Here is an 11,301-nt window from a genome sequence, read left to right as displayed (position 1 = left end):
AGGAAAGCATGGCACTTAATTCTGAGGCAAACTTTACATTCAGATAGCTGTCATAATTTAGTAAATAGATAAGGAATAGGTAATTTCTCAGTTCTTATCCCTAGACAATGCAAAAACTAAAATCTGTATGGAAAAGCAGCCTTCTGTTCTTCCATGCAGGAAGCTGAGTAAGTGAAATCTTTGACACATACCATAAACTAACTCTTGTGTACAACTCTTACAACTGATATTGTCAGCCAAATAAGTTTTATAGAAAACAGAAAATCTCAAATGACAAATCAAACATGCCAATGATTCCTGAATGATGACATCAGTCACACCGCAAATGCTCAAATGTGTGAGTGATATGCCCTAAATAATCATTATTCTCATTTATAAGATTCACATATCAGTAATAAAACAGAAAAATAAATGCCTTGGTTGTTAATATATGGCACATTGAGCTGAAAGTCCATCAATTGTCCATCAAGTCCATCATCAGTGTTGCCCTGAGATAACTGATAGCCGTTTCATTTGTGTAGTTTTGTACACAATTCCTTAAAAAAAGAGAAAAAAGACACTGCATTGACCTTTGTTAGTTTTCTCATCTCTTTTAAACCCTTTCTCCGTTTGGCAAGCTCTTATACTGTATGTCAGCAGTGTCCGTAGAGGAAGGGTAGTGAGGAAGGAAGGATGAACGAACAGAGAGCTTCATTTTTTTACTGGCTTTCATAATGTTCCATGGTTCAATGCAAAGGGAATCTGCACATTTCTATGAAGGCTAAATGCAGGCCTATGTAAACTGTCATTTTAATAAATCTTTCAGGAGAGATTACCTTATTAATTTAAAAAGAGTGTTCAATTCAAGGTTAATCAATCAGTGGTATTAGCATTATTATAAAGGTCAAGACAAGGTGCGCGGTACCTGTGGGAGGCGCTCAAGTCTCCGCCAGTGTGGCACACGGTAGCGAGCGAGCAGTTTGAGGAGGAGGAGGACCGCCTGTCTGGAAGAGTAAGAGTGGTTTGGTTTTACACTCATTCAAACTGTCCACGGCGCTCATCAGCATTAATTTGAGTTTGTTATCAGTTTTTCAGGTGTGGAGTTCAAGAATGCATCATTGCGGTAAGTTACAAAGGCTCTCGCGGCATTCTCTTGTGTTACCTGTGGCGTTTTGATAGTTGACTGTCATTTCAGAATGTGTTGGTATTTTGCTTGATGGCATTATAAAGGAAACGTTTCAATGAGGATTTTTTTTTATTTTTTTTTTTTAAATGAAATGACTTGACCTGATTACAGGTCATTTTTGAATTTGACCACATGTCATTTAAGAGCGTCAACTTTTTATATTTTTAACAAGTGAATTCTTTAAAAAGGAAAATCATATGAAATTTATAAAAAAAAATAATAAAAAAAAAAAAAAAAAAAATATATATATATATATATATATATATATATATATATATATATATATATATATATATATATATATATATATATATATAATTATTATTATAATACATATGTGTATGTACATAGTGTAGCCTAGTAAGCCTAACATACATTTTCTCAGGTATTGAAAAATATGTGCTTTGATTACAGAATGTCACAACCAGGAAAAATTACAATCATATTATAAATTGCCTTCCCAAGTTCATAGGTGTCATTTGCTTATGCTTTTTTTTTTTTTTTCTTTTTCTTTTTCTTTTTCCATTACGTGCTAATCAGCTATTAGGCTATTAATGTATTGGATATGTTGTGCATTGGCTAATGGGTAACTTGCATGCTTGATACTGCTGAGGTGGAATTTTGCCTCTGTTTATGAACACCCTCAACTGTTGCTGAATCCTCTGTTTTAATTAAACTTAACTATTGTGACTTTTGGGTTCATTTAAGTTACTGAACAGCCAGGGACATGAGACCAGTCCTCATTTGAGTATAAACAAGAAATTATAGGAATTTAAATGTGTTCTGGTTTAAACAGAAGAATATCACAGTCTCAGAAATATGGACCTCACAAGTTCTCATAACAGTCAGGAGGAAGTTCTAAATTAAAAAAAAAAGAAGGAAAAAAAAAAGTTAGAATTCAGAGACCTCATTTTCTGAGCTTGTGTGGTCCTCCATCTTGTGTCTTATCTGGCTCATCTGGGTTAATGTGTAGGTGGTCACAAGATTGTGTCTCTGAATATTCTCAGTTATTCAGGCTATCACAGAATTTCTGAAGCATCTGGGCATTCAGATGGAAAAATGTGTCCAAATTCTCTTGACTTCTCAATGACATTTATGACTTTAATTGGGAAACTAAACAAAATCTACGAATTGGCTGGCAGAAGAAAGTTCTGTTTATTCTGGCGGAATTCTGTTGCCCTTCATAACCCATGTTTAAAAGTAACTTTTATACCTGCACTTTCACAGCAAAAAAAAAAAGTGTGAACTTTTTATCACCATTTTATTATGTGCTTGTGTGAGACGGCATGCAGATTACCTGCTTGGGTGCTTGTAAAGCAGAAAACACTCATGATTGTGTGTCATCTTGCACAATAATCTTCATTTCGTTTACCACTCTTTTATGGTTGCTGTATTACAGGCTATTTTGCACTGTATGACCCTGGATAAGCAGTAATGAGAATTATCTTACAGCCATTCTGCCACTGTTTTCCGCTCCTGATAATCAAAACTCAGCTGATAAACTGTTCATATCTCTGCCTCTGTCAGCTGTTTAGTGTCATAAAACATTACTCCTCTACCAGTTAAGAGTTTTGTCATATTACTCTGGCAAATCAAGTACATTTCAAATTTAACTTTTCTGCATTCTCATTTATAGTGTGTACATAAATGTGTATTTCATCCCTAAGGCATGATAGTGGTTATTATTATTATTATTTTATTTTTTTGCTGCTGTTAAAGGTTAAAAAGATGCTCATGGTCATATGACCTAATAACACTTTGGGTTAGTTATAAAACCTTAATGCTTTCATGATGGCAATTTTCTTTCATCTGTGTGGACATAATTGGAATGGACCCTGATATATTTTCTGCTCTATTTTGTCATCTTGTCACTGCTTTGGGCTTCTGCTGCATTGATTATGTAAACTCATAAGCTTGCGCTAAATATTGGTCATGACAAATTCATGTAAGATAAGGAACAGATAATCTGAGTGCATCAGACAGATTTTCTTCTCAAATGTAAACCGGGAAAAATAATTCTGCCCCGAAACCAGTGCTGGAATGAGAACATTTGGGTAATACTGAGAATCATGGGATTGGAGACATGTTTTTAGGGCTGATGAGCTGCTGGAAAAGGATTAACAGGATTTAATTGCTCAACCTTTGGTCTGCCCACCTTTGCTCTCTTGCTTTCTTTTTCCTCTTTCTGCTGAAAAATATGCAGCTAAACATTATTGGCTGCTCATAAGGTATGTCTTTCAGACCATTTTATCTTCCTTCGTTGAATGAGACACTGTTTCAGTTTAACTGATTGATATCTGTGGAGATGTTTATCCATCTGTTGGGGGATCTTGTATGAGTGGTGTGACTCTGTATCTTATGGTTGAGATGAGCAGTCTTTCATTTAGTCTCTAAAATTAGTTCATGATGTTTACTTCATTATCCATTTTGTTTCTAAAGGTGATGTATTTTGGTTTGTTGATTTGAAAGTAGGCTACTTTATTGGTCCCATGTTTAAATCAGGGAATTTGTTAAAATGTGTAGATTAGGCATAGAAATGAAGTGAGGGATTACTTTGTGAATTTGTTTTCCTGTATAAATCCTGTATTTCAGGAATGGAAAACTGATTTGGGTTTTTTTTTTTTTTTTTTTTTTTTTTGCCTACGAAGCAGGAAGTGTTTTTTTTGCTTATGCCGTTTCCTCTCCTTCCTCTGCCTTTGTCACTAACAGAGTCTATGGCCCAAGTTAAATTAGTTGGCAGCGTTTTAAGTTTCTTGATGCGTATGTGTTGCCTTCTGAATTAAAACGATTTAGTTGCTTGTAGATGTAGACACATGGTTCTTGTTAAATATGAAAACTTAGCAAAAAACAACAACTGTTCCTGTGACTAAGCATCATGAATAAAATAAATACTGGCCACATCATATTCAATGTTCTCAACGATCAATTTCATTTGTTAATCTTTTTTTTTTTTTTTTTTTTTTTTTTGGGTCCAGGCGCAGTGCTGAGAATGTGTGCTTGCTGAATATCCTACCTCCAGGTGTCCCCTTGTTTTGTTTTTTTGTCTCTCGGCCTGGTTTTGTCCCATCTTTCGCTTCCATTCTTCTGTAACGAAGCACCCATCATGTCGCAACCACCTGATGCTGAGCCAATTACTGTGGTACCAGCAGAACCAGCATCAACCACTGAGCCGACATCTGCAACAACACCCACTGCACCCGTGACCAGAACTTCATTCTGGAGGGAAAGGAGAAAAAGTACAGTCTTGCCGCCTCTTATTTAAAAAACAAACAAATGTTTAAATGCGTTTGATGTTGCCTACAACATGTGTATGTGTATGTGTATGTGTATGTGTATGTGTATGTGTATGTGTATGTGTATGTGTATGTGTATGTGTATGTGTATGTGTATGTGTATGTGTATGTGTGCTTATCCTGTTCCTCCACAGTCCCAGAGAAGACAGACGAGTTCCTGCTCGCCAGGTTTCAGGGTGATGGAGTGAGATATAAAGCCAAGCTTATTGGCGTGGATGATGTCCCAGAAGCAAGAGGGGATAAAATGTGTCAGGATTCCATGATGAAACTAAAGGTGCATATTCAAGATGGCTTTATTTCTGTTGTTGTATGATATTAAGTCCTTTAGATCTTACAGTGTATTTTTAATGGCTTTCTTTTAAATTGATGATATTTAATAGTAGCAGGGTTGGGTGTGCACAGTGTGACGACAGAATATTATTATATTCTGTTAATGGTGCAGTTATTGTTGGAAAGAACTGTACTTGGCTTTTATGTACAGGGCATGGCAATAGCTGCTCGTTCTCAAGGCAAGCACAAGCAAAGAATATGGGTGAACATCTCTCTAACAGGAATCAAAATTGTTGATGAGAGAACTGGGGTGAGTAGTTTTGTGGATACTTAAGTTGATTTGTGAAATTAATTACTGCCTTGTCTTGTCATAAAAATCTTGACTTTAAAACATGCTCTGTCATATCTCTCTCACTCTCTCACTCTCTCTCACTCAGGTGATTGAGCATGAACATGTGGTGAATAAGATCTCTTTCATTGCTCGTGATGTCACTGATAACCGGGCCTTTGGATATGTTTGCGGGGCAGAGGGACAGCACCAGTTTTTTGCTGTTAAAACATCTCAGCAGGTCAGTGTTCGTTCTTCAAACACAAAATTCATTATAAAATGTATATATTATAAATGTATAATTATTTATTTATATATGTATATGTATATGTGTATATATATAATACAAAATATTAATGTATGTTGTGAGTTTGTCTGAACAATGGTGGGCGACATTTAAACCTGGGGTAAAGAGTCATTAATTTGCCATTCTTTTATGTAAGCAGAGCACTCATGTATTCTTCTGTTGTCGATTCCTCTCTTACAGGCTGAGTCTCTGGTTATTGATTTGAAGGATCTGTTTCAACTAATCTTCAATATGAAGAAGAAAGAGCAGGAGGCTGCACTGAAGGTGATGTGACTATAATTTACTTTAAAAGGAATTTATTAGGTAAAAATACTTTATTTAGAGTTTAAAATGAGGAACGAGTTTGGTATTATTGTACATATTTCATGCAGGAAGATTGTAGGCTTGTCTAGAGATGTGTATGTTGGTAAGCTAAGCTATTTTGAGTACTCAAGACATTTTTTATTTTTAAAACATAATAACAGCTCTCAGTAGTTGACTGCTTTTCAAATTGAATATGCAGATTTTCATAAACTGTGGTTTTGAAAAAACATGTCTTCATAAACATTTTTAACCGGTTTTCCTATTGTTAGATTTTTATTGACCGAAACCTTTACTACTTTGCAGGGTGAAGGAAATGGCACTGTAATTGAGGTGGGTGTAAACCATTTTTGGGCAATATTTTATTTTAATATAATCTTTCATTCATGTCTTAAAGGGTTAGTTCACCCAAAAATGATAATTCTGTCATTAGTTACTCGCCCTCATGACGTTCCAAACCCGTAAGACCTTCGTTCATCTTTGAAACACTTAATGAAGATATTTTTGATGAAATCTAAGAGCTTTCTGTCCCTCCATCGACAGCAATGTCACAGTAACTTTCAAGGCCCAGAAAGGTAGTAAAAACATAACTACATTATTCAACAATCTCATCTCTTCTCGTCAGATCGTTGGCTCATTATTGGCCAACGCTGGTCAGTATCACACGCATCACACGTGGCCAGCGCCGGCCAATGGTGAGCCTACATTCTGTCGTAGAACCCAGAAGTGCTGCACTGTTTACACTACGTCAACAGAGTAGGAGAATTACATGGATGAGATTATTCAACAATGTCGTTATTTTGGGGGGGTTTTGCGCACAAAAAGTATTTTCGTCGCTTAATAATATTAAGGTTGAACCACTGTAGTTACATGGACTATTTTAACGATGTTTTTACGACCTTTCTGGGCCTTGAAAGTAGCAATGATTTTGCGGTCAATGAAGGGACAGAAAGCTCTCAGATTTCATCAAATATCTTAATTTGTGTCTTGAAGATGAACGAAGGTCTTGCGGGTTTGGAACGACATGAGGGTGAGTAATTAATGACAGAATTTAAATTTTTGGGTAAACTAACCCTTTAATGTCTTATCAGAATGGTGGTGATGTTTTACTCGCCCTGGATGGCCAAGAAAATGCTATAAAAGTAAGTGCTTGCAACTTCATACAAAATGGCAATTTCATACAAATTAATTAATTAAAAAACAAAAAAACAACTCCAAATGGACCTTGGAATCCTCAGAAAATAACCTAGAGGTGCCATGTTTTGTGTGTTATTCTCAGACCGTAGAGCAGATGGACCTGTTTGGCAATATGTCCACTCCACCTGACATTCACTCTCCTACGGTAATGACCCTACAGTATACATTTTGCAGTGGATCTGCTGTTGACATGTTTTAAGTGGTTTATTAAATAATTCCTTTTAGAAATATACCCAGACTTTAGAATGAGCAAAGAGTTTGCCTCGATACATGTGTCTAGATTTCTTGTCTTTTATTTCTTCCCTAGACATAATTTTCTGTCCTTTTGAGTTCTTAACATACTAAAGTCTTTGCCAGTATCTTCTGTTAACATCTACCAAAGTCATCCATCAGCCCTCTTTTCTCATTTAAGGGTCTCAAGCATTTGCTTTTTCATGACCAAATACTTTTTCACTGCTAAAAATGCTCTTGGGAAAGTCCCATTGGCCAGTAGATGGCACCCAAACCCATAAAATGGGAAAAGAGCACTTCGATTACTGGTGTTTAAGATGCTTCCTATGGAAATTTTCATGTTATATGATGCTATAACTACCTTACTATTTTCTTTCAGTATGTTTCATAGTCTACCTCTACCTTTCATCATCACTTTTTTTTCTTTTCTTTTTTTTTTTTCTTCTAAAACCAGCCTGAGACTGTTCTGCTGCTTGACTTTGCTGTTGTGATTGATGGCAATCAAGAAAATCCTTTCATCTGCTACCCATCTCCTCTCTGCAATAAATCAGATGACAAACCGGTTTCATTCACATCAGATCTTTTCCCAACTCCTAGTTCTGATCCCTTCAGTGATGATCCCTTTTCTCCCGTGAATGATTTCACACAATCAGATTCCATGTTTTCTTCCAATAACAAGTCAGATCTTTCTAGTTTCCTCATAAATGGGCTAGACTTGCAGCAAAGCCTGAGTAAAGACTCCTCTTCACACAGTCAGCAGTTTAATGGACTGTCCAGGGCCCAGTTGTCCCATGAAAGTCAAAATGCACAATTAAAGCAGCTTCCTTTAAGCGATCTGAACAGTGACCGCAATTCCCTCTTGAGCCAGAATCCTTTTTTGAGTACCTCAATGAACAACCCATCTATTTTAAATGGGGTATCCAAATCAGGTCCTCTTTTGTGTAATGAATCAAGTAAATCAGTGCCATTGTTTCAAACCATCACGCCACCTTCTGTTCAAAATGGAGGCTTGATGGTCCTTTGCCCCCCACCCCAAAGTTTGAGGTCTGGATGCATGCGGAGGAGAGTGAAGGTGAACATGTGGCAAGAGAAACCCCCTACAAAGCTCTCTGTCTGTATTACTTCACATACCATTGATGAGAGAAACTATAAGGACTGTGCTGTATCGCATAAATGCCATTTAAATGTAATCAATATTTTAAAGTATGCATCTTGTACTTAAATGTAAAGATGTTCACATTGTCTAAATGCATTGAGGCTTGAGAAAGAATGGATGTTTAAATGATTGATTTTAAAAAGTCCTTGTAGTCTGTCTCATACAACTCACTCACATCGATAGTTGGATTTATGGTTTAGGGGGAGGTTTTTTTTTTGGCACGTTGGAAAAATTGGATTGAAACTGTCACATTATTAACTTGTGTTGAGGGACATGGCATTGTCCATGTACTGTGTGTCTTAAATTGATTATATACTTTTTGCTGATAAGGAAAGCTACCAAGTTTTATGCTAATAGACTGGTCCTTTTTCTCTACTCAACTGTAGAAGCTAGATGCATCCATACAAAATGGTTCATTTTAAAGTTGTTTTTTCAAACATAATTCAATTGTGGATGTACACAACAATGTCATGAGAATCCCTGAAAGCAATACTATGACTAACTGCATGCTTCGTACCTTAGTTTAATTGTGCAGGGGATAAATTTGTTCAAGTAAACCATCTACATCTACCCCCCCCCACATTTTTTTCAATGACAAAACTTTGGTGATAAAATTGGGCTCTTTCTCAGTGGCAGCATTATTCCACATATCTCTTTTTGAATTTTTCATGTCATTTGCACTGAAATTTTGCTTAATTGCAGAGTACTAAAAATGATTTTAAACAACATTTGTTCCTCCACAGTCACCTGGAAATGACATGTTTGGAGCTGAACTCTTTGCTCCACAAACCCAGGAGTCTCAGTCCTCGAATCAGAATTCATCCATTCCAGCGGACTTATTCAACACCACACCTTCCTCCACCATCAATGCTCTTGGTATAATGCATGCTTCACTAGTATAACTGAATTGGCTGATCTCATAATTACATTTGTTTTTTTTTGTTTTTTTTCCTGTATGAAGACCTATTTATACTGTGTGAGGGGAAAACTATCAAGTGTGATATTATGGAGGCAATGGTTTTGTTAAAACTAAATCTGCATTTATAGTGTAAATGAATGTACAGTAGGAGCATGATTGAGATTTAATTTTTTGACGCTGAATTTTTTTTTTCTTTTTTTTTTTTTTTTCTCTGTAGGTTCATTGTCTCTGGGCCCAACTTCTGTCACTCAAATTCCTGGGACAGCTCCATCTCCATGGGGTCAGACACCCACAATGTTTCCTCCTCAGAGTGGTTTTCCTCAAGTAACGGTCCCAGGGCAACCAAATCCTTTTCCTCAACCATCTGCTTTTGGAGGCCTGCCTGCACCTGCATGGGGGCAGCAAGGAGCTTTGCCTTTTGGCCCATCAGCTGCCTCACAAGCCTGGGGTCAACCGGCAACCGCAGCACCTGTTGGGGCCTGGCCCACCGCTGGTCCTGCGGCCAGTCCTTTCCAAGCAAACCAATTTGCTCCCATGATGCCTCCTAATTCAATAATGGGTATGCAGCAGGGTGTAGTTGTTCCTCCTCGCCCTCCACCACGTCCTCCGGTGAAAGAAGAACCCCAAGTGGTCAAAAGTGCCTTTACAGCTTTGGACCCCCTTGGGGAGAAAGAGAAGAAGACTGGAAAAGACATGTTCAAAAATTTCCAGATGGTTAAGCCCCAGAAAGCAGAACAAGAACCTGGTCCAAACACCAATGGCTCATTTGACCAGTACTTTTCCAGTAAGGTTGGCCTGGCTCAGGAGGTGGCAGATCATGATGACTTTGACATAAACCAAATCTCTGTTAACTCAAATGGTACACATTTAATTATTAGATGCTACTTGTGATTTAAGACATGCAGCATAGCGATTTTGATAGTTTTGATCATTAGTTCCCCATCTTGTGTCCAGGGACTTCCAAACTTTCTCCCCAGCAGTCCCCTGCAACTGTTGCTGGTCTGACCCCGGTTCCAGCCGCAGGGCTTTTGGATGCTGCCTTCACTCCTAATCTAGTCCCTGCAGGCTCAAACCTTTTTGATGACACTTTTGGAACTGACCCTTTTGGAGCACCACCTATGAATACAGTATGTGCAGGTTTCCTTTCCTTTTTTTTTTTTTTTAAGTTTATAATGTTAAACACTGACACACTGACCATGTGTTTATACTGTGTTTTTGGAATTGCAAATTTGTTGATTTAAAAAATAAATAAATATGTTTGTTTTTTGAATTTATTTATTTTGTGTATGAGTTTCGTTGTCTGTTATTTTTTTTTAAAAAATTTCCACAGAGCACTCCAGCCACTCAGACTGCTGCCCTTGCAGATGCTTTTGGGGACCCGTTTGGGGGAAATCCTTTTGCCTGAGAAACTTTAGCACTGCTGGTACACAACTATAAAAATTTCTTAATGTTTGGCTATACATAAATCACATTTCTTAGAGATTTCAAATGGCATGTTATGTCAATGCATTGCAAGGCTTTGTTTTATTAACATAAATGCACTGAAATAATTCGCTGTTCATATATTTATTTCAGTACACTCCCACTGATCCAGTGCTGCTGAGCCAGAGAAACACACGCACTGTAGAGTTGCTATCAGCATTCTACTACATTGAAAAGAAATGTGCTCATGAAAACCTTTTTCTTGTATTCTGTTTGCATTCCCACTGTATATCTGATGTAACCTCACTTTCTGTGCCTTTCTAACTGAACACAGATCAGACCATTCAACCCATTTCAATTTCAAGTCACTCATGAAATAAGATGCACAGTGGAGTTCTTCTGTAGAGTGTAATGGAGAAGGAGAGAGAATAAAAGATGATCATGTTTGTGTAAATGATTTCTCTATGCAATTATCCTGAGCATTTATGACGAAGTAAATATGCTTAATCCTAATGATTTTTCATTAAAGAAAGTGAATGAATATCTGGCTTTGTGTTTTGTTTTTCCATTGTGTTAAAACACTTAAAGTAATAGTTTAGCTTCTTGCTTAATTTAGCATCAGGAAGGAGAATCTGAGCAATTATCAGTGTTATTTAATGTATAATAGTATATCTGGCTCTAAATGTTGTTTACAGGACTGACAGGAATTCTCT

General features: G+C 37.0%; 2 protein-coding genes across 2 annotated transcripts; both read left to right on the top strand.

The window, feature by feature from the left end:
- Positions 1 to 712: 712 nt before the first annotated feature.
- On the top strand, positions 713 to 11,129 carry LOC311083849 (disabled homolog 2-like). Its single transcript, XM_084115582.1, has 15 exons — positions 713 to 991; positions 1,067 to 1,102; positions 4,141 to 4,401; positions 4,593 to 4,732; positions 4,940 to 5,038; positions 5,166 to 5,297; positions 5,544 to 5,627; positions 5,970 to 5,996; positions 6,755 to 6,805; positions 6,943 to 7,005; positions 8,991 to 9,123; positions 9,384 to 10,025; positions 10,121 to 10,293; positions 10,497 to 10,589; positions 10,742 to 11,129. The coding sequence occupies exons 3-14, from the start codon at positions 4,269 to 4,271 to the stop codon at positions 10,569 to 10,571; spliced, it is 1,752 nt and encodes a 583-aa protein (XP_083971708.1). The 5' UTR covers positions 713 to 991; positions 1,067 to 1,102; positions 4,141 to 4,268; the 3' UTR covers positions 10,572 to 10,589; positions 10,742 to 11,129.
- Positions 7,540 to 8,447, top strand: LOC311083034 (uncharacterized protein; the record flags this gene model as incomplete). The annotated part of the gene is made up of 1 exon (XM_084114284.1): positions 7,540 to 8,447. A coding segment is annotated over one exon (774 nt), but the record flags the coding sequence as incomplete, so codon positions are not given.
- Positions 11,130 to 11,301: the final 172 nt, after the last annotated feature.

Source organism: Abramis brama (genome assembly GCF_963993115.1).
Source record: "Abramis brama genome assembly, chromosome: 5".
Taxonomy (NCBI): Eukaryota; Metazoa; Chordata; class Actinopteri; order Cypriniformes; family Leuciscidae; genus Abramis; species Abramis brama.
This window is presented reverse-complemented; position numbering and strand designations above follow the sequence as displayed.

Excerpts from the sequence above, each read along its gene's own strand:
- LOC311083849 (XM_084115582.1), top strand. The coding sequence starts at position 4,269 with ATGTCGCAACCACCTGATGCTGAGCCAATTACTGTGGTACCAGCAGAA. Across the intron at positions 5,298-5,543 it reads CTGTTAAAACATCTCAGCAG|GCTGAGTCTCTGGTTATTGA; the intron begins GTCAGTGTTCGT and ends CCTCTCTTACAG. Across the intron at positions 6,806-6,942 it reads GCCAAGAAAATGCTATAAAA|ACCGTAGAGCAGATGGACCT; the intron begins GTAAGTGCTTGC and ends TGTTATTCTCAG.